This window comes from Eurosta solidaginis, chromosome 4 (genome assembly GCF_040869045.1).
Source record: "Eurosta solidaginis isolate ZX-2024a chromosome 4, ASM4086904v1, whole genome shotgun sequence".
In the NCBI taxonomy this organism is placed as follows: Eukaryota; Metazoa; Arthropoda; class Insecta; order Diptera; family Tephritidae; genus Eurosta; species Eurosta solidaginis.
In genome coordinates, this window is record NC_090322.1 from 159,232,816 (window position 1) to 159,254,619 (window position 21,804).

The following is a 21,804-nucleotide window of genomic DNA, read 5'->3' on the forward strand; positions in this document are numbered from 1 at the left end:
TATCATACAACAACAATCATTAGCTATAGCAGAAGTCAATCTTACCAACTCATGTTTTACCCATGGCCAGTTACACGTAGCTTGCATACTTTTATAGAAACATGGGGTAAAATCCAAGCTAGTGATAAAATAAAACACAAAGATTGTTTTTCCGAAGCGATCTCAAATGAACCCGGAGGGCTTCCGAGAGAGCATATGACATGACCTCCTAACGACCCCGAAGTTATTCCCGCATGACCCCGAGAGGGTACTAAGTGTTATCCTAGGAATAACCTCAAATGACCCAGAAATGAAACCTGAAATTACCTCTAAATGAGCCCGAAGGAGTCTCCGAAGACCCTGAAGTCATTCCGAAATTACCCCCAAAATTACCCAACTAGGAGTCCAAAAATCATTCAGAAATGTATATATGAAAACTCTCACTTACTGAATACTGCAAAATCGTCCTGAAATTACCACCAAATGACCTCGAAGTGATACCCAAATAACTGTCAAATAACCTCGGGAGAAGCCTGGCTTAGCACAAGATCGTGTGGGAAGAAAATCAACGCAAAAAATTAAAAATAAATACCTTTAATTAGAAAAAAAATTATTCTAAATGTTTGGATGTCGCTTTTTCCTATTTGTGAGCCTATAATTTTCGGTGAGCTGGGCGTAGTATGCTACCATACCAACAAATCAATCGCCTCAATACAAAAAATCTCCAGATCACAGTCCCTGCTCGGTCCTCTTCTCTGGAACATAATGTATGACGGAGTGTTGTGGCTCAAAGCGCCCAATGGAGTTAAAATTATTGGATGCGCGGATGACAAAGTTTTGGATGTTACTGCAAACACTTAAGCGAAATATCTGAAAAATTGAATACAAACATAGCCAGCGTTCAATCGTTGCACTGGCAGCAAAGGTTACAGCTCGCGGAAATACAAAAGTAGATCGAGTGGATATAAAAATGGGAAGCCATGACATCGTAACGGATATTATGGGAGACGGGAGGCTATCATTCAAAACCCACTTAGAGTATCCAAAGCCCACATAGTACTCGTCATAAATTTTCGGAGTTAGCGTCGACGGACAGCATATGAGCACTTAGAGTATGCAGAGCGTTTAGTACCATCTCAGACAAGGCAGTGCTGGTAATAGTAGAAATTTATCCAGTGGACATATTGGCAAATGAAGAAGCGAAGATTTCTTCTCTGTATCCGGAGAACGAGAAATCAGGACACAAAACTGCCAGCTGAGATGAAGTAACTCTACAAAAGCACGCTGTACATATCGGTGCATGCCAGACTTGAATTGGTGGCTGACACGAACCCACGTTAAAATGGATTTCTACCTTACTTATTTCCTAACCTGGTACGAGGGATTAACATATGCCAGCACTGCTGGGCCGAAACAAAAGAGGATGTGTACCATGTATTTTTTAAATACCTGAGGTCCTTTAACGTTAGATATAGACTACGCAGCATATTTGGGAAAGATTACACCCACAGAAGATGGTGGGCAATATGCTCCAAAATATTGAAAAATGGACCGAAGCGTGTGATATCGTCGCAAACAAAATGAGGTGGCTAAGAAGCCTGGAAAGCTGCATCGCTGAAGTAGCGACCAGGAAACAATGCTAAACGTAAAATCATAGCAACATATTGGAGACAAGGCCCAAATAACAACCCGGAACAAATGGATATCACCTACAGAGATAGTCACGGCTTCAAGAAAAAAGCGTAGAGGTAAACCATTATTATTACTTCCATAAAAAGTCTTAGATAAAACACAGTTTAGAGACAAGACCTATACAACTGTCCAAATTGCAGATAACGGGCTTTAAAAAGGTACCGAAAGAAAAATAAAATGCACTCAAAAGAAATTAAAAAAGATTTCCGTCAACATTAGAATAACAGTAGCAGTTAATATGATCGCGATTTCTGTGGCACGATAGCCATAAGAACAAATTAGTAAGCGCCGTGGGCGTAATTTTTTCTTTAAAATTAGCTTATGGATTTTCATAATAATCAGAGTTTTTCTGTGCTGCAATAACCAGCGAAATCTATTTTTTTACAGAAAAATAATTATATTGATTGAGAGTCTCTCATTTTTACAGAATATTGTTAGCTTGAGCCAAAGAGATTTTCTTCTGTTTAAATAATAAACAAATTTGTTTTTTTTTTTTTTTTACAAGAAACCCCGTTGAATTAACCATAATGCGATCAATTGTATGAATGTCTATTCAAGAACAGCAAACATGATTTTCAATTTGCATTTTTCCTACAAATTGTTTCTACATACGATGCTGTATAGGGTGACGTACACCTTAAATAGTCTTATCGATCGGTTGAGGGGGTTACGATGGTTGGAAAGGCGTTTGGTGGAATCGGGAGCCGGGGAATCGTAAATGACGAATCAGTAAATTGTCAGTGAGTACGATTGGTGAATCGGTGGATCAATTTCCAAGCAACCGGTGGTTGGTGGAATCTGCAACTGGTGAATAGTGTATGACAAGTGAGTGGATTAGTGCATGCTGGTGGATAATTGATGACGAATCGGTAGATCAGTCCCAAGCAACTGGTTGTTTGTGGAATTGGTGGATGCCAATGGGTGGGTTTGGCGAAACGGCGATACGCAGATGACACATCGGCTGATCGATTTCCAAGAAACCGACGGTTGGTGAAATAGATGTCCAGCTAGTGGAAGCTGACTAATCCGTGAGCGGGTGGATGAATACCCAGGTTATTTATTATTATTATTTATATGGTGACCAGGCTTGCTGGTATGGTGCGGTGGACGTACATATGTCTAGGAAAAGTAGGATGTAGGAACTAAGTTCCTCCACACCCTATCTCTGGAAAAACAAACGTCACATATTGATCAAAAGGGGAGGGCCTGTGCTATATAAGCGAATTAGGTACATACTTTCCTTATCGTTGGTCTCACTTACGGTGATCTATCAAATGGAAAATCTTTCTACTTAAGTATAAAATAAAAAATACAAGGAACGATTACCTCCGAAGATATTTTTGGCAGAGCTCCTCTACCAGTCTGTGATGTGCTCCTTTTAATTTTTCCTACAAATTGGTGACCCCGAACGGCCTCTGCATGAGAGGTGTGTCTTTTCAGATAAGCTTTTTATGGCAGAAATATACTCGGATTCTTTACTAAATCACTGCCGAGGCGCGACCCCGCTTAGTAAAACTTTATTCTAATTAAAAAACTTGTTCCCAAATTTTTGATGTCAATGGAATGAGTGAATCTGCGGTATATTGTGCTCATTCAGAATTAAACATATCTTTTAAGTTGCTAGATCGATGTAACGTTTTTCAGCGGAAGTAGTGGCCGTTACCAAAAAATTGGAAAGCCTGTGGGAGAATAGACTAAACGGTCAATTACGAAGTTGGCAGTGAAGCATCAAAGCCAATTTTACTGCCTTGAAGATCAAAAATCAACGAATTTAGATATTAAATACTGTAACGAATTTACTGCAATTCCCCTTATTTGCAATCCTCTTCTAACGTTAGAATCACTAAACTGTTGAGTAAATAACACCACTATTCGATAATGCAAACCGGCCTTTATTACAGTTTTTCACAATAATACTACTATAGCTCGCCAGATGCGTCTTAAATGAGCGACACTTCCACAATTATAATTGCATACTGTTGGGAGCATCTCAGATAAGATATCCGCATGTGTTTGTGTGTTGCTTCTCCGCTGCGTGTACGAAAATATGTGTAGACATATTGATTGGTCTATTGATGTGCATACAAGTTATTGCTTAGCATCGGTTTAGAGATGATTGTATCCCCTAGTGCTGCTAATATTCGTTCACTGCCCTCCACCTAAGCGTGATCGTCCCGATCAGACAAATCTCTCTATCTAAACGCCGCTAGCACCTCCAAATGAACCACCCTTCTACTTCGTGGTTTCCCAATGGTTTGTATGCGGTAGATGACATCACCGATCCTCTTCACAACTCTGTACGGGCCTTCCCAACTGCACCAAAATTCGGATGAAAACCTTTCTGCCGGTGAGGGTTGTATAGCAGTACCAAATCTCCCTCCCGGAAACCTTCCGAATTATTTTTCTTGTCGTACCTGTGTTTCATATTACTTCTCATTGCCCTGGGCCGTTCTCTCACACTCTGCTGTTTGGCCAATGAAGAACTACTTCGCAGAGCTTGATCTTGACGGATTGACTTTGCATCATCAGTATCGTCTTGACGTTTCACAACAGTAGTGCGCGCTGGCTTGAAACCACCCTTGCATTCTTTCTGGAAAATTCTTTCAGTCGTTTTAGTGCGTCCATTAGGGTTTGTCAATGCCAGTGTTTTACTCGCAGGTACCTTTGGTTTTGATTTATTTGGCTCATTCGATCCATCTACCTTTACGTTTGACTTTCGTGGGGTTTGTCGAGTCTTCTCCACCAGAACTCGATTGCTGCTGAACCCTTTCTCCAAACTAAAGTTAAGTGGTACATCCTGGTTCTCATAACGGACAATCCTTCTCTGCATATCGATCTTGATGTCATGGTTCCACTCCCAATATGACTCCGCCAACAATCTCCGCGACAATGAATTTGTGTAGAACCATAACCTTCCCAATTAGGACTTCACGTATCACTTCTCCTTGGACTTGGTTATACTCGCCTGTGACCGTACGCCATCCACATTCCCTCTGATGGTGAGACTGCTTGATTTCCTTCGAATTTGCAGATATCACAGAACATTCAATAGCTGGAGCTAGCTCTCGATTTTTACATCTGGCACGCTTTTGCTAATCTCCTCCAGCTTTGCGTTTACGGCCACCCAAGTTGGAACTACCAGGACCAACATCGCAATGACATGCAATGTGACCGGGCTTCCCGTATTTGAAGCATTTGGTAACTCTTTCACTCCGCTTTTGCGATCCTTTCAGCGCCTACAATATTGCGTCTACCCACTCTGGCCTTTCTACTTCCAGCCGATGGGCCTTATATGCAGGTTTACTCAATAGGGAGGCAGTTTCCTGAGTCAATGCATGTGATATCGTTTCAGCAAATGTCAGCTTTGGGTTTGCGTATGTAGCTCGCTTCGTTTCCACGTCCCGTATGCCTTTTATAAAACTCTGAATTTTTACCGTCCCGGTATATTCCAGGGGTGCGTTCGCATTTACGAGATGAGCCAATCTTTCAACATCCGAGGCAAACTCCTGCAAAGTCGCATTCGCTCTTCGGTGACGGTTTTGCAACTCAATTTGGTATATCTGTTTTCTATGCTCGCTTCCATAACGTCTCTCTAGAGCGCTCATCGATATTTGATAGTTGTTCCGTTCGTATTCTAGAATTGTCTGTAGATTTCAGCTGCAGGCCCTTTCAATGCCACGAACAGTGCAGCAACTTTATCTTCAGCATTCCAGTTTTTCACTGCTGACGTCTTCTCAAACCGAAGCTTGAATACCTGGAAAGGAACAGAACCATTTTTACCTTTGGATTACCCGTTGAAACTGCTGGGCGATTTAGCTGCAACTTCTGTATACGATCTTTCAAAGCATCCAACTCGGCCTCCATTTTATCTTATCGTTCACTAAAAGCCTCCAGCTGCGATGAGACTTTTGTTTCCTGTGCCTCCAGCTTCGTTGAGATACGCTCTTCCTGTGCTTCGAGTTGTAATGTTATGCGCGCCTCTTTCTCTTTTAATTGTTCTGAAATTTGTGACGCCATGTGTGTTTTCTCTTCATCCAATTGTGCTTCAATCTTCGATGTGATGCGTGTCTCCTGCGATTCCAGTTGGGATGACATTTGTGACGACATTTCTAAAATACGCATTTCTTGTGCTTTGATCTTTGATGTTATTCGTGTCTCTTGGGATCCCATCTTGGATGTTGTGCGGTTCTCCTGCGATTCCAGTTGGGATGCCACTGTTGAAGTTTGTGCAGCCAAAATCGTGTTCAAGTCTGTGCTCGTAACTGTCTGCGATGTTCCGTTTTTCTCTTCAATTTTTGTTGTTGTCTCGTCGGCATCAAGATGAAAGATATACTCTTCCACGTTAATTCCTTCTGCTTCCAGTGCCTCTCGTAGTCGTGCCTGAAGTTCGAGTTTAATGCCGGTTTTATTCAATCCACGGCTCTCCAACTCCTTCTTCAGTTGCTGGATCTTCAGTTCACTCACCTTTGTCATGCCCAAGTTGTATTCGATGTCTTCGAAATTTATTCAACAATTCCTCTTCTGACACCAATTGTAACGAATTTACTGCAATTCCCCTTATTTGCAATCTTCTGCTAACGTTCGAATCTCTAAACTGTTGAATAAATAACACCATTATTCGATAATGCAAAATGGCATTTATTACAGTTCTTCACAATAATACTACTATTGCTAGCCAGATGCGTCTTAAATCAAAACTGATTGTCGCGCCTCTACTGTTGCTACTTTTATACTGTGCGGTTTCCTCGTTCACATATTTCTAGGCGCTTCCATTTCCAGAACTTACTAGTTAGTGCTATATAATTATAACTACAGATGTACGTGTATAGCTCTCATATGCGCGTGTATTTGTAAGCGACACTTCCACAATTATAACTGCATACTTTTGGGAGCATCTCAGATAAGATATCTGCATGTGTTTGTGCGTTGCTTCTCCGCTGCGTGTACGTCATATGTGTAGACATAATGTTTGATCTATTGATGTGCATACAAGTCACTGCTTACCATCGGCTTAGAGATGATAATATCCCTTAATGCTGCTAATATTCGTTACAATACTGTAACGAATTTGCTTGCAAATCCTCTTATTTGCAATCCTCTGCTAATTTCGAATCACTAAACTGTTGAATAAATAACTCCAATATTGATTAATGGAAAAATGGCCTTTATTAAAGTACTTCACAATAACACTTATACTTTGCTACTCGCTGGCTTAATAAACAAACTGATTGATAACTCAAATGAAACTCTACTATTGGCCGCCAGATCGCGTGCTTAATCAAACTGATTGATAGCTCAACTCAAACTGAATTACTTCTTACTCGCTTGCCCCGCTTTTATAGTTTACGCTGCATATTTCTAGGCTCTTCGATTTCCAGAACTTACTAGTTGTTTCGGCTACAAAATCGCCAGCCACAACTACGTGCACAAATTATTGCTCTCTCTTGTGACAACTCAGATAAGATATATGCATGTGTTTGTGCATTGCCGCTCCGCTGCTCGTATACGTACATATGTGTAGACGCAATTATTTATTCGTTTATGTAGATACATAAAGATTGAATTATTGATGTGAATGTTTGTAGTTTACAGTCTCTCGCGCGCACATAGGCATATAAGTAAATGCATCTGTGTGTGACATCTCTCTGGGCTGCCTTAAATATGTGTATACTTGATTTAATTATTAACGTAAATACTGCTTGGCATGGCCTTAGTATCGCCTTAGTGATGGGATAATTTAGTGATGCTAATATCCGTGACACTGCCCTCCACCTAAGTCTGATCGTCCCGATCAGACAAATCTCTCGATCTAAACGTTGCTAGCCTTTCCAAATGGACCACCTTCATTTTGGTTCGTGGTTTACCGATGGTTTGTATGCGGTACACTACATCGTTGATCCGTTTTACAACTTTGTATGGGCCTTCCCAATTACACTGCAATTTCGGGGACAAACCTTTTTTACGTTGTGGGTTGTATAACAGCACCAAATCTCCTTCCTGAAAACCTTCTGAATTAATTGCTTTATCATATCTGGCTTTCATCTTTTCACTCATAATCTTTGTTCGTTGCCTTATCAGATCATGTATTTCTCTTAGCTCTTCTTCCAAATCACTAGTGGATTTCCTGACATTTCTCTCCGCATTGGCATCTATCCCAAACTTCAAATCAGCTGGCAGTCTAAGGTCATTGCCAAAAATTACTTTTGCAGGGGTTTGGCCCGTTGTCTCATGCACTGCTGATCGGTAAGCCATCAAGAATAATGGTATGCGGGTATCCCATTCTTTATGGTACTTGTCCACTACTTTCCTTAAGTGCTCCTCCAATGTTCTATTGAATCGTTCTACCATACCATCGGATTGAGGATGCAATGCAGTTGTCCGTGTTTTTCGAATGCCCAATGACTTACACATTTCCTGGAACACAGCTGATTCGAAATTCCTGCCTTGGACAGAATGTAACTCCATTGGTACACCATACCTTGCAACCCAATTGTTTATAAACACTTCTGCTACCGTTTCCGCTTCTTGATTTGGGATTGGGTATACCTCTGGCCATTTGCTGAAATAATCCATAACTACCAGTACATATTTGTTTCCGCCGTTGCTAGTAGGAAATGGACCGGCGACATCCATAGCGATCCTTTCAAATGGCGCACCTGAGTTATATTGCTTCATCTGGCCATAACTTCGTGTTCTGGGCCCTTTCGCTCTGCTGCAAACCTCGCAGTTCGCAATCCACTCAGTGACCGACTGACGGCAACCAACCCAATAGAATCTCTGTTTAATCTTCTCGAGCGTCTTCGTGATTCCCAGATGACCTCCGCTTGGACCATTATGCAGCTCGCTGAGCACATCAGGAATCCTCTTTCTGGGAACAACTATCAGTTTATTCTTGTATTTACCATCCTCACTCTCCCATACTCGATGAAGGCAACCGGATATCAATTCCAAACTGTTCCACTGTGCCCAATATGACTTCGCAATGGGACTCTCTGCTGACATGTCTTCTCTGTTTGGTCTTTCGTTTCTTTCGAGCCCTTGCATAACACGTGACAGATCTGTATCTTCTAGCTGACACTTTCTTAGCTGTTCTTTGTCCCATTCATCTGTACATGTTATAGTCATTAGACGGACATCTATAATGTCTTCTTTAGCCTCGGCTTTTGAACAGTGCTTGCATTCCAAACTACATGGTTTCGTGACATTGCATCGGCATTTCTATGGGTACTACCTTTTCGATGCTTAATGGAAAAGTCATAGCTTTGTAGTAGCTCGATCCACCGTGCCAATTGTCCTTCCGGATTACGGAACTGCAGGAGCCATTTTAAAGCTGCGTGATCTGTCCTGACACGGAATCGCTGGCCGTAGAGGTATTTGTGAAAATTTTTAATGCTTTCTACCAATGCCAACAGCTCTCTCCGCGTAACGCAGTAGTTCCTCTCTGGTTTTCCAATCGAACGGCTGTAATATGCAACTACCTTCTTCTGTCCATCGACCAGTTGTGATAAAACGCCTCGCATCTGTATCTAGAATAAATGTTGCTCCTGGAATCGGATATGCTAACATTGGGGCAGTGCACAAACGCTCCTTCAATGTTTGGAAAGCCACTTTTTGCTCCTTCTTCCATTCAAAAGCTTTATTTTTTCTTGTAAGCTCTTGGAGACTATGGGCTACGCTGGCAAGATTTGGTACAAATCGGCGGTAATATGTGCACAGCCCAAGGAAACTTCTCAATTCATGCAGATTCTGTGGTCTTGGCCAATCCTTTACTGCCTCTATCTTTTCATTCGCTCTACGGATACCTTCTGTCGTTACCTTGTGACCCAAATAATTTACTTCCTTTTTAAACAGCGCACACTTTTTGGGACTTAACTTCAGACCAGCGCCAGCTATTCTTTGGAAAACTTCCTCCAAGTTCTTAAGATGTTCATCGAAATTCTTGCCCAATACGATGATGTCGTCCAGGTACACCAAGCATGTTTTCCAATGTAGTCCTTTCAATACCTGATCCATGAGTCTCTCGAAAGTAGCTGGTGCATTACGTAGTCCAAAGGGCATTACTGTAAATTGCCAAAGACCATCTCCGACGCTGAAGGCTGTTTTCTCTTTGTCTTCCTCCTTTACCTCCACTTGCCAGTAGCCGCTTTTCAAGTCCAGTGTGGAAAACCATTTCGTACCAGAGAGCGAGTCCAGAGTGTCGTCAATTCTTGGCAATGGGTAGCTATCCCTTCTCATAACGTCATTCAACTTTCGGTAGTCCACGCAAAACCTCATTTTTCCATCCTTCTTCTTTACAAGTACTACCGGTGAGCTCCAGGGACTAGCTGATGGTTCGATGACGCCGCTGTCGCTCATTTCTTGTACAATTTCACTCACAACTTGCCGCTTCGCCAGTGGAACACTACGTGGAGCTTGACGGATCGGCCTCGCATCTCCAGTGTCAATTTGATGTTTCACAACGTTGGTGCGGCCTGGTTTAGAACCATCCTGGTCAAATATGTTCGCGTACTTTAGGAGCAGTTGTTTTGCCTTACTCTGATATGCTTCCTCTAGCCCCTGCGTCCATGCCGTGATGTCATTTGAAAGATTAGTATTACTAGCTGAAACGTGTTCCTGGAGCTGTTCACAGTTAATAACTACTTCAGCCTCTTGGCATCTTCCCAAAATAGCTCCTTTAGTCAGTTTGAGTAGTGAATTGAACTCATTGAGTACTCTTACCGGAACACGTCCATCTTGTTTTGTCATAGCCAGGGTTTTTCCTACAAGTATGTTCAGTGCTGATTTGTTTGCTGCTTCGACAACCCACAATTTGTTTGTCCCACAATCTCCATCAACCTTTGCCCAGATGACTGCTTCGGATTTTGGTGTTATTCGCTGACTCTCTTCAACCAGCACTCGTTTACTGCTGTAGCCTCTCTCGTAGCCGAAATTAAGTGGTACATCCATGTTCTTATATCGCATCGTCTTGCTTTGCATGTCGATCTTGATGCCCTGGTCGATTAAGAAGTCCACTCCAATTATGATTTCATCAACAATCTCTGCCACTATAAAATTGTGTACTACCGTGACGTTCCCAATTGCGACTTCACATGATACTTCTCCTAGAACCGTGCTGTCTTCTCCAGTGGCTGTAAGCAATCTTGCTCCATGCAATGGTGTTATCTTCTTGTTGACTAAATCCGCTCGAATGATGGAATGAGATGCACCCGTATCTACAGTCAGTAAACGTTCCTTTCCATCCACATGTCCTCCGACAGTAAGATTGTTTGACCTTCTTCCAATTTGTGAGTTAGAGATTATGGGGCATTCAATTGAGGGAGCCAGCTGTCGCCCCTTGCGGCTGACTCGCTTTAGTTTAACGATTGAGTGGACTTGGAGATTTGCTCATCTCCTTCAACTCTGCGTTTACGGCCACCCACATCGTTGGAGCTATTGGGACCGGTGCTGCAATGTCGTGCAATATGACCTGGGTTGCCGCACTTGAAACATTTAATAACTCCGGTATTTTTCTGTTGTGATCCCTTCAGTGCTTCCAAAATTGTGTCTACCCATTCTGGCCTTTCTACTTCTACACGATGAGCCTTATATGCTGGTTTACTTAATAGGGAGGCAGTTTCCTGAGTCAATGCATGTGATACCGTTTCAGCAAATGTCAGTTTTGGGTTCGCGTATGTAGCTCGCTTCGTTTCCACGTCTCGTATGCTATTTATAAAACTCTGGATTTTCACCCTCTCGGTGTATTCCACGGGTGCGTCCGCATTTGCGAGATGAGCTAACCTTTCAACATCTGAAGCAAACTCCTGCAATGTCTCATTTGCTTTTTGGTAGCGGTTTTGCAACTCAATTTGGAATATCTGTTTTCTATGCTCGCTTCTATAACGTGTATCTAAAGCGCTCATCAATGTTTCGTAGTGGTTCCGCTCGTACTCTGGGATGGTCTGTAAGATTTCCGCGGCAGGCCCTTTCAGTGCCACGAACAGAGCTGCAACTTTATCTTCAGCATTCCATTGGTTCACTGCTGCGGTCTTCTCAAACTGTAGCTTAAAGACCTGAAAAGGAACAGAACCGTCAAATAATGGTGTCTTTACCTTTGGATTACTCGCTGAAACAGCTGGGCGGTTTAGTTGTAACTGCTCCATACGACCTTTTAACGCTTCTATTTCGGCATCAATTTTGTCCTCGAGTTGTAAAATTTTTGCATCCTGCTCTTCCAGTTTCACAAAGAGCTGCGATGATACCTGTTCCGAAATTTGTGCCGACATTTCAGATATACGTGCCTCTTGCGCTTCCAGTTGAGATGCCAAATATGTCTTCTGTTCTTCCAATTGTGATGTTATACGGGTTTCCTGCGATTCCAGTTGGGATACCATATACGTCTTCTGTTCTTCAAGTTGTGAAGAAATTTGTGTTTCCTGTGCTTCAATTTTCGATGTTATTCGTGTCTCCTGCGCTTCCAGTTGGGATGCCAATTGCGACGACATTGATGCTACTGTCGATGTTTGTGCAGATATTGCAGCCAATATCATGTTCAAGTCTGTGCTGGTAACTGTCTGCGATGTTTCGTTTTTCTCTTCAATTTTTGTTGTCTCCTCGCCATCAAGGTGAAAGACATACTCTTCCACGTTAATTCCCTCTAATTCCATTGCCTCTCGTAGTCGTGCCTGAAGTTCGAGTTTATTGCCGGTTGTATTCAATCCACGGCTGTCCAACTCCTTCTTCAGTTGCTGGATCTTCAATTCACTGAATTTTGCCATGTCCTTGTTGTCCTCTGGAATTTATTCAACAATTCCTCTTCTGACACCAATTGTAACGAATTTGCTTGCAAATCCTCTTATTTGCAATCCTCTGCTAAGTTCGAATCACTAAACTGTTGAATAAATAACTCCAATATTGATTAATGGAAAAATGGCCTTTATTAAAGTACTTCACAATAACACTTATACTTTGCTACTCGCTGGCTTAATAAACAAACTGATTGATAACTCAAATGAAACCCTACTATTGGCCGCCAGATCGCGTGCTTAATCAAACTGATTGATAGCTCAACTCAAAATGAATTACTTCTTACTCGCTTGCCCCGCTTTTATAGTTTACGCTGCATACTTCTAGGCTCTTCGATTTCCAGAACTTACTAGTTGTTTCGGCTACAAAATCGCCAGCCACAACTACGTGCACAAATTATTGCTCTCTCTTGTGACAACTCAGATAAGATATATGCATGTGTTTGTGCATGGCCGCTCCGCTGCTCGTATACGTACATATGTGTAGACGCAATTATTTATTCGTTTTTGTAGATACATAAAGATTGAATTATTGATGTGAATGTTTGTAGTTTACAGTCTCTCGCGCGCACATAGGCATATAAGTAAATGCATCTGTGTGTGACATCTCTCTGGGCTGCCTTAAATATGTGTATACTTGATTTAATTATTAACGTAAATACTGCTTGGCATGGCCTTAGTATCGCCTTAGTGATGGGATAATTTAGTGATGCTAATATCCGTGACAATACCATAAAGTGGCAGCATCGTGGTAATCTCAAGAACCATCGATTACCTGAACACCTGGAAGTTTTGTCGTTCTTTACATTGTCATCTTTTTCCAGCCATCGGGCTAGAAAAGTAAATTTATAGTCCAAACATTTCATACACAGATGGCGCTCGTGCCATTTTTATGTGTTACGACATGTTGCAATGCTTTTGCAGAGTAATAACAGAATTCTTGTGTTTTCAGAGGAAAAAGGTGTGAGATATAATTTTTTACTAAAAAAACACACCCGATTATCGGGGGTTACATACTAGTATATTATTATTTTGCAACTAAACTTTTCAAAAAATTTACTTTTTTCAACGTTAATGGCTATGGAGTCATAATTGATTGCAAAATTGTACAAGAACGGAACAAATTAAACTGATAACACTCAAAATTGTTAAAAGGCGGCCATTGTGATAAACAATCAGCGAATCGAACTAGTTCCACTTCCTCAGAACTATCGCATTAGTTCAAAATCTGTGTCCTTGCAGAACTTTCTACTGACATTTTTAATATTGTTATATACTAAAAAATAGCGTTTGCCCCCTTTGTGGACCTTTCTAACGCATTCTTAACACTTTAGTCGAACGTGTCCCAAAATACTCATATCTCAGACAAGAGTTGGTACAAGTTTCGGCCACATTGGACATCCACGTCGAGAGCATTACGCTACCGACGGTGCAACCCCCAAAAAAATACTGGATGTGAAGCCTCATCATGACCGTCGTTTCAAAAATTACGAGTAAAGTGTCTCCTAATTCGGTTGGTTTTACCAGCTTTTTTCCTTTTTTGCATATTTTCAATATATCTCAACATTAATCGGTATACCACTCCATGCTATAAATAAGCATAATCTTGATTCAAATTTCATTTTCATTATATTAAATTGAGTTAAGTACCAAAATACACACCTTTCGATTCTTTTACATTCATCCGTTTGCATTACAGATGATTCCGGTGCAACACAAAATCTCGCATCCAAGACTGCAGCGCAAAAACGAAAATTACTCACAGCGACAGATGGACGCCGACATTTATATTGCGCGAGTTCCGCTGGTTCAATAAAATCATTAAATCACAACAACAATGATCGCTGTGGTGGACTTAACGGTACTGGTAGCAGCAGCAGTACATCACCCTCACCATCGATGACTGTGATTAATGTGCCACAACAGCAACGTTTCAGATTATATCAACAACGTCATCAAAGCCAACAGCAACAACAACAACTCGAAATATATATGCAACAACCAGATATGGAACGATGTAAATCAACGTCGACACCAAGTCTGCGGTTACACGATACCGCGCTGAGGAGGTAAGCACATAAATAAGTAAATGGAAGTGTATGAAACGCATTCTACTCATAGTGAGTATGTGACTTATGTACCCCGCAAAAAATGTCAATAATTTTAGGTTAAAACAAATCATTCCCGAAATTTTGCGAGTTGCCAAAGGATGATGAGGCATTAATTGCGATAGTATTGGCAGGCACCCCTCCCCCCCAATCCATTCAAATCGAAAAAAGCCTCAGCCAAAGCATTTTTTCTAACCCAACGCTGGAGAACATAATTCTTAAAGCATAAAAATATAACGCGTGATAAAGAGAGAAGAAAAGTGGAACTTGCGATTAGCAATGATAAGACGAAGTACTATTGTACAAAGTATGACACGGAGAGTGACATATGCTACTTTGTACTAAATATACAATTGAAAGGAAGAGTCCTCTCTCGACGAACAAAATCACGCCCCATAAATTTATCATCTGACTTGTCCTAGTGTATGGCTCATAATCATGGATGATGTTAAGAGAAGATGGAACGGTTCTTTAAGTATACGAAGGAACATCTTTATCGTAAACTAATTGTCACTCGTGTGATTTCAATGGCGTATACCTTCTTCCTGCAAAGAGATTACTTACCAAATTTTAAGTAAATCGCACGATTAATAGGATTTTTTAGTTTATTCCTTCCTGGGGTGAAATGTTTCTCAAATATTAGCTTGACCACTTCCCGGTAAGAAATTTTCACAAATAATAAGCTACGAAAGGAGGTACCAAATTCCAAGCAAATTGCAACTTTTGTACAATTTTTACAATAGTTTGGTCGTCTTACCTGAGTGAAAATATCCTCAAATAATAACTGTAGTAAATTTCAACCAAGTAAAAGGACGAAGGTTTGAGCAGCCTACATAGGTCTGATATGCTCTCAATGACTTTGGCCATGGTGCTGTTGTTGTTTTTGTTGTAGCAGTGCTTTGACCCATCCAAAAGGTGGGAACATTCACAAATTGTTACCAATATTCTCTAACGGGAGTTCCAGGAAACTTGTAGATTCAACAGTGGCAGACCAGAGAGAACAGGGCGTTAGAGGCGTTGATTACACATTGGAATTGGAAACATGATTGTTGTCATGTGAGGACTCGTTACAAGTAGGACATACATTATATATGACTCTTGATAGGTAAGAGTTTAACCTATTACATTATCCAGATCGAAGTTAGGCTCGAGTGCCGCGGGTATTCCTGGCGCGGTTTGCTTTTCTCTACTGCGAGTTCCGTGTATTTGAATTTAAGAACGGCGACCGGCGATTCCTGGCACAGAAGTCCGACGCCTTTATGCGAATAACACCGAGGATCCCCTTTCTGCTTTTCTTCTATGTACTACTGAGTTCTCAGGTGCCATATATACTCATAATGCTTGCGGAGATGACTTCTTAAGTCGAGACCTTTTCCATCTCCATGTCTGTTTGAGATGCCCAGGTTTCTGGGTATTCGACAGAAACTGTTTATTCAGCGTTTAATTTCTGGCATTGTGCTCGCAATTGGCGCTAGTTATGGCAAGGCATCGGAGATCAGGCAGAAAATACTCGCGTACCTTGTTGAGCGCAATCACGTTCTTAAGATCATGAAATAAAAAAAAATTGCAGAAGATTGTCTAATTCATTGCCGACTCATCGCATAAAAATTTGTAGGCTAGGGGTACATATAAAATGCCAATAGTAGTTACTTCCGGATCAGTCTATTTTTTTTTTTTTTTCTTTTTTGTCGCATAATTTTTTATGGGGTATATATATATAAAAAAATTGCATCCAAGAAGCTGCATTTATATGTATTTGAGTCTATGATGCATTGCCAACTAACAATTTTTCAACAATTGACTTCAGATTGAACGTTAATGCTCCAAGCTTAGAATGAAATAAATATCCATAACCAAGTTATTAATGCGATCTTGTAACGCACAGTGGGACGAATGAAGATTCTGACTGGAAAAAAATTATTTTTTATTCAAATTTCCGATTACTCATATGAAATATTTTGCTAAGTAGTTTTGCATTCTATTGTGATTAATTACATTTAAGCTGAAATATATAAAGACCACTGAAGGAATAACAGCTCCTAAAGTGGTTTGACCTCAGTCACAGTTATTATCGCCAGTGTTATTTGAATATAGTAATTGGTCATGGTATGAAAAGATAATATTGACAAGTATATATTTAGTGTAAACGTCTTTATAGGCATAGCCAGCATTAACAAAAAACAAAAACATCAGCTCTGAAATCCACGAAGAATCACTCTTGCTCATAAACGCTACTTCGGACTAGGTAGGCAATTGAAAAGTAAAACCGTCTATCGACAAACACAAATCATGCTCTGCAAGTTGCTTACCGTGCCAGTCCTACTATATGGTGCAGAATCATGGATACTGACAACATTATACGAAGCGGCGCTGGAAGTGTTCGAGAGAAAATTTCTTCTAAATATTTACGGCCTTTTACGGTTGGCGACGGCGAGTATCGAAGAAGATTTAAAGATGAGCTGTACGCGCTTTACGCTGACATGAAAGTGTGTGTAGCAGTGTAGCGATTTAAAACGCTGTGGCTACGCTGCCTAGGCCATGTTATGTGAATGCAAGATGCTACCCGGACTAAAAAAAAAGTATTTTTATCGGAACCCGCCCATCGAAAGAGAGGAAGAGGGCGGACCCCACTTCACTGTAAGGACCAGGTGGAACATGATTACCAGCACGCCTTGTTGGGCGGCCATAACGGTTTAAACGGCTAAGCGCCAATTAAGTAAGTAAGTAAGAGTCAGGGTATTGCAATGATTGCTTTGTCTGTTCAAATTCTGACACAAAGCTAAAAGTTTGGCGTACTTTAAAATTTGATCAACACCTACTTAAAAAACGTGATATTGTGGCTAATGTTGACATCACTATGCTGTTAGTAAATAATCACAACAACAAAAAACAGCAAGCAGCGACTTTTGTGTACAAAGCAACGAAGAATATTCGACACATATAACCGGTAGCTCGAAGTGAAGAGATATCTCACATACGCATATGTAGTCATCAGTTAAGAAAAGAAATAGTTACTCACTAATGCACATGCATAAGGCTAGTAGAAAAGCATAAACTACAAATATACATGTATATAGCTGGTAACCAAGCATGAGATACAACTGTTGGCGAAATTACTAGACATTAGGAGAGATGGCTGAACGAGAAAACCGAGAGTATAAAAGCAGCGCAAGTTGAGGAATCAATACCCATTTTGATTCAAACACGCTATTACTTGTTAAGTGAAGTATAATTGTGAAGTACCCCAAAGTAATCTAAATAAAGACCAGTTTGCAATACTGAATATCCGTCCTGTTCATGAATAATTTTTCTTCTTTGTTCGCATGGCTGGGTACCCGGGTACCTCAAGGCAGTTCATACGTGAGAACTACTAGTTGTACCTGGGTATCCCAGCCATGAGAACTAGTAATAAAAAACTAATTTTATTAATAAAAAACTAGTTTATTGAAAACCCATCTTTATGAAAGTATATTTGAAAACATTTTCTCTCCTTTTTGTAGAAAGCTTATTCCCATAGGATGCCACAAAATTTTAACATGTTTCTATTTGTAGATTACGTAAAAGCGTGAGAACTACGAGTGGTACCTGGGTATCCCAGCCAGTGACAAGTATATATTTAGTGTAAACGTCTTTATAGGCATAGGTTTTTTTCTGGAAAAGCGTAGCGCTACTTACGTCTATAATCCAGCTTGCAAGAAAGGATATATTTGAAACGACATATATGCTGCATGGGTTCATATAAAATATTGGGAATTGAATGGCCACTTTCATAAAGTATTTTGGAATTATTGTAAGTAGGACCAAGACTGGTTTTCAAACAGCGAATTTTTTTTCATCTACAAATTACAATTATCTTAGAGACTAGATGTAATTTGATTTTAACAGAAATTTCAATAAGTTCAATAAGTTTCAAGATACTATGCATTTCACATAGCTTCAGAATTGTATAATTGATGATGTCGCAATAGGCGGGGTTCCGAGCACCATAGTAGAAATTGGCTGACAACTTCAATATCATTACTGTTCAGTCTATCATCCCGTTTTATTTCTTGAATCTTCTCAACACGCAAGAAAATGCATACAATTTTACACTCGTTGATATAATAATGAATATTATTATTACTGAATATATTGTCGGAATAGACGCGATGCCGAGCAATACTAAATTGAATTAAATTTATTAATAATGGTGTAGGAATGGACGTTATTTTGAACAGTATATGCAAAGATATCGCACAACAATTAGAGATGCACGGTTGATTGGAAAGGGTGCGTGTAAGAACAAAAACTGTGATCCGGAGAGCACCTAGGTTATGGAGAGAACAATTCCCTGCTCTGAGACAGAGACGTACCGCACAGGGATGATTATCCCGATACGACGAAATCATAATAGCAATAACGGGCCCTGATGGACTGCCTGCGGAGCTATTCAAATACGCCGGCGACGAGTTGGTGAGGCGGGTGCATCAACTTCTTTGCAAATTATGAACGGAATGCCCCAAAGCCTGTAAAAATCCGCGAAAAATGTATTGATCACTTCTTTCAACAGCACGAAAGGAGCTGCTTAAATGCCGCTTTGTCTGAACTTGATTTCCGCTCAAAACTTGCAGAACTTGACCGCTCTGAAATAATAATCAATAAAAGCGTGCGATTACTGGCCTATGCTGATGACATTGATCAGCATGAACACCCGCGCCGTAAGTTCTGATTACTCCAAACTGGAAAAAGAAAGGAAGGGTTTGGTGGTGAATGAGGAAAAAACGAATTACCTCCTCTCACCGAGCAAAAAATCACCTCATTTGGTGCTTGGCAGCTACGCCAATATTTGCAGTCATAATTTCGAAAAAGTAAAAGACTTCGTTTATTTGGGAGCCAGCATTAACAAAAAACAACAACATCAGCTCTGAAATCCACGAAGAAATCACTCTTGCTAATAAACGCTACTTCGGACTAGGTAATCAATTGAAAAGTAAAACCGTCTATCGACATAAACACAAATCATGCTCTGCAAGTTGCTTACCGTGCCCGTCCTCCTATATGGTGCAGAGTCATGGATAATGACAACATTAGACGAGGCGGCGCTGGAAGTGTTCGAGAGAAAATTTCTTCTAAATATTTACGGCCTTTTACGGTTGGCGACGGCGAGTATCGAAGAAGATTTAAAGATGAGCTATACGTGCTTTACGCTGACATGAAAGTGTGTGTAGCAGTGTAGCGATTTAAAACGCTGTGTCTACGCTGCCTAGGCCATGTTATGCGAATGAAAGATGCCGCCCCGACTAAAAAAAAGTATTTTTATCGGAATCCGCCCATGGAAACAGAGGAAGAGGGCGGATCCCACTTCAATGTAGGGAACAGGTGGAACATGATTTCTAGCACGCCTTGTTGGACGGCCATAACGGTTTAAACGGCTAAAAGCCAATTAAGTAAGTAAGTAAGAGTAAGGGTATTGCAATGATTGCTTTGTCTGTTCAAAAAAACAGCAAGCAGCCACTTTTGCGTACAAAGCAACGAAGAACATTCGACACACATAACCAGTAGCTCGAAGTGAAGAGATATCTCACATACGCTTATGTAGTCATGGCGGCCGCCGTGGTGTGATGTTAGCGTGCTCCGCCTACAACACCGAAGACCCTGGGTTCACGCCCCGGGCAAAGCAACATCAAAATTTTAGAAACAAGTTTTTTCAATTAGAAGAAAATTTTTCGAAGCGGAGTCGCCCCTCGGCAGTGTTTGGCAATCACTCCGAGTGTATTTCTGCCATTAAAACCTCTCAGTGAAAAGTCATCTGCTTTATGCCGTTCGGGGTGGGCATAAAAGAAGTAGGTCCCGTCCCGTAGGAAAACTTAAAAGAAGCACGACGCAAATTGGAAGAGAAGCTCGGCCTTAAATCTCTTCGGAGGTTATCGCGCCTTTCATTTATTTTTTTTATTTATTTATATGTAGTCATCAGCTAAGTGAAGAAATAGTTACCCACTAATACTCACGCATATGGCTAGTAGAAAAGCATAAACTACAAATATATATGTATATACCTGGTAACCAAGCATGAGATACAACTGCTCGCGAAATGACTAGACATTAGGAGAGATGGCTGAACGAGAGTACAAAAGCAGCGCAAGTTGAGGAATCAATACTTAAGTTTGATTTAAACACGCTATTAGTTGTAGTATAATTGTGAAGTACTGCCAAAGTAATCCAAATAAAGACAAGTTTGCAATACTTAATATTGGAGTTATTTATTCGACAGTTCAGCGATTCGAACGTTAGCAGAAGAAGCACTTGCAGAGCACCAGACAAACAGATTATTTAGGTCGGCGTAATCTATCCTCTGACATTAGTGATTAAGAATTCAAGAACTCAAGTTACAAACAGATCGTTTTTATACAGCAAATATATAATATATCCAAGGTGACTTCCTTGGGGTACCCCAGATGGAACATAATAATAATAATAATAATAATAATAATAATAATAATAATAATAATAATAATAATAATAATAATAATAATAATAATAATAATAATAATGATAATAATAATGGTGGAGGCTGAGCTCAAGGCTCCACCGGGGTCACAAGGTGGCGGATCGTGAACGGCCTCTAGTAGGTTAGCTGCGAATAACCAATAAGCAGTCCCCGACCAAGAGCGACCATAGAGGAGGGCGTGGCGTAAAAGGCCACACATACCCAATTAATCTTGGTGGCAGGGCGAGTGGGTGCCGTCCTAAAACTTCAATAAGCATCCTCAGGATCGAGCCCAGTAAGATCCTGACGGAGACAACTGGAAAATTTTAAGGAAAAGATTGCTATGGGCTGGCGTGAAAGGTATTCTACAATCTTAGTAGCCGAGGGTGACACCTCGTCGAAACGGCTGGTGGGCTAGTATCGTCTCCGTCTCGTTAAAACCTTGGCAGGTCTCCAAGTACGTTCGAAGCCACGTCACCATTTAGTTGGCGGTGCAGGCTCAGTTGAGATGATTCCTGACTTACGCCGGATTCTGGCTCTGAACACGGACCCTCATAAGGACCTGTGTCAACCCTTGCGTGGCCTCCCTGCACATGCATAGATAACCACGGGAATCTAAAAGGGCGACTGCACATCGGGCGGAGATAGCGGCTTGGAGAGGAGACGCAACTGAAAAGAAATGAGCCAAACAATTGAAATGCGTAAAAGTGACTAGGTTAATAATAGCGGCGTAACCGCTTTTCAAAGGAGCAGCAAGGTGTTGCAATCGCCGGTGTTA

The 21,804-nt window shown here is 40.9% G+C and overlaps 1 protein-coding gene across 1 annotated transcript in view; it reads left to right on the forward strand.

The window, feature by feature from the left end:
- Positions 1-21,804, forward strand: part of LOC137250546 (cholecystokinin receptor type A-like) — a 553,728-nt gene that overhangs the window by 517,582 nt on the left and 14,342 nt on the right. The window contains exon 4 of the mRNA XM_067783530.1: positions 14,152-14,521. Coding sequence (XP_067639631.1) covers positions 14,152-14,521 — 370 coding nt within the window. The remainder of the gene's footprint in view (positions 1-14,151; positions 14,522-21,804) is intronic.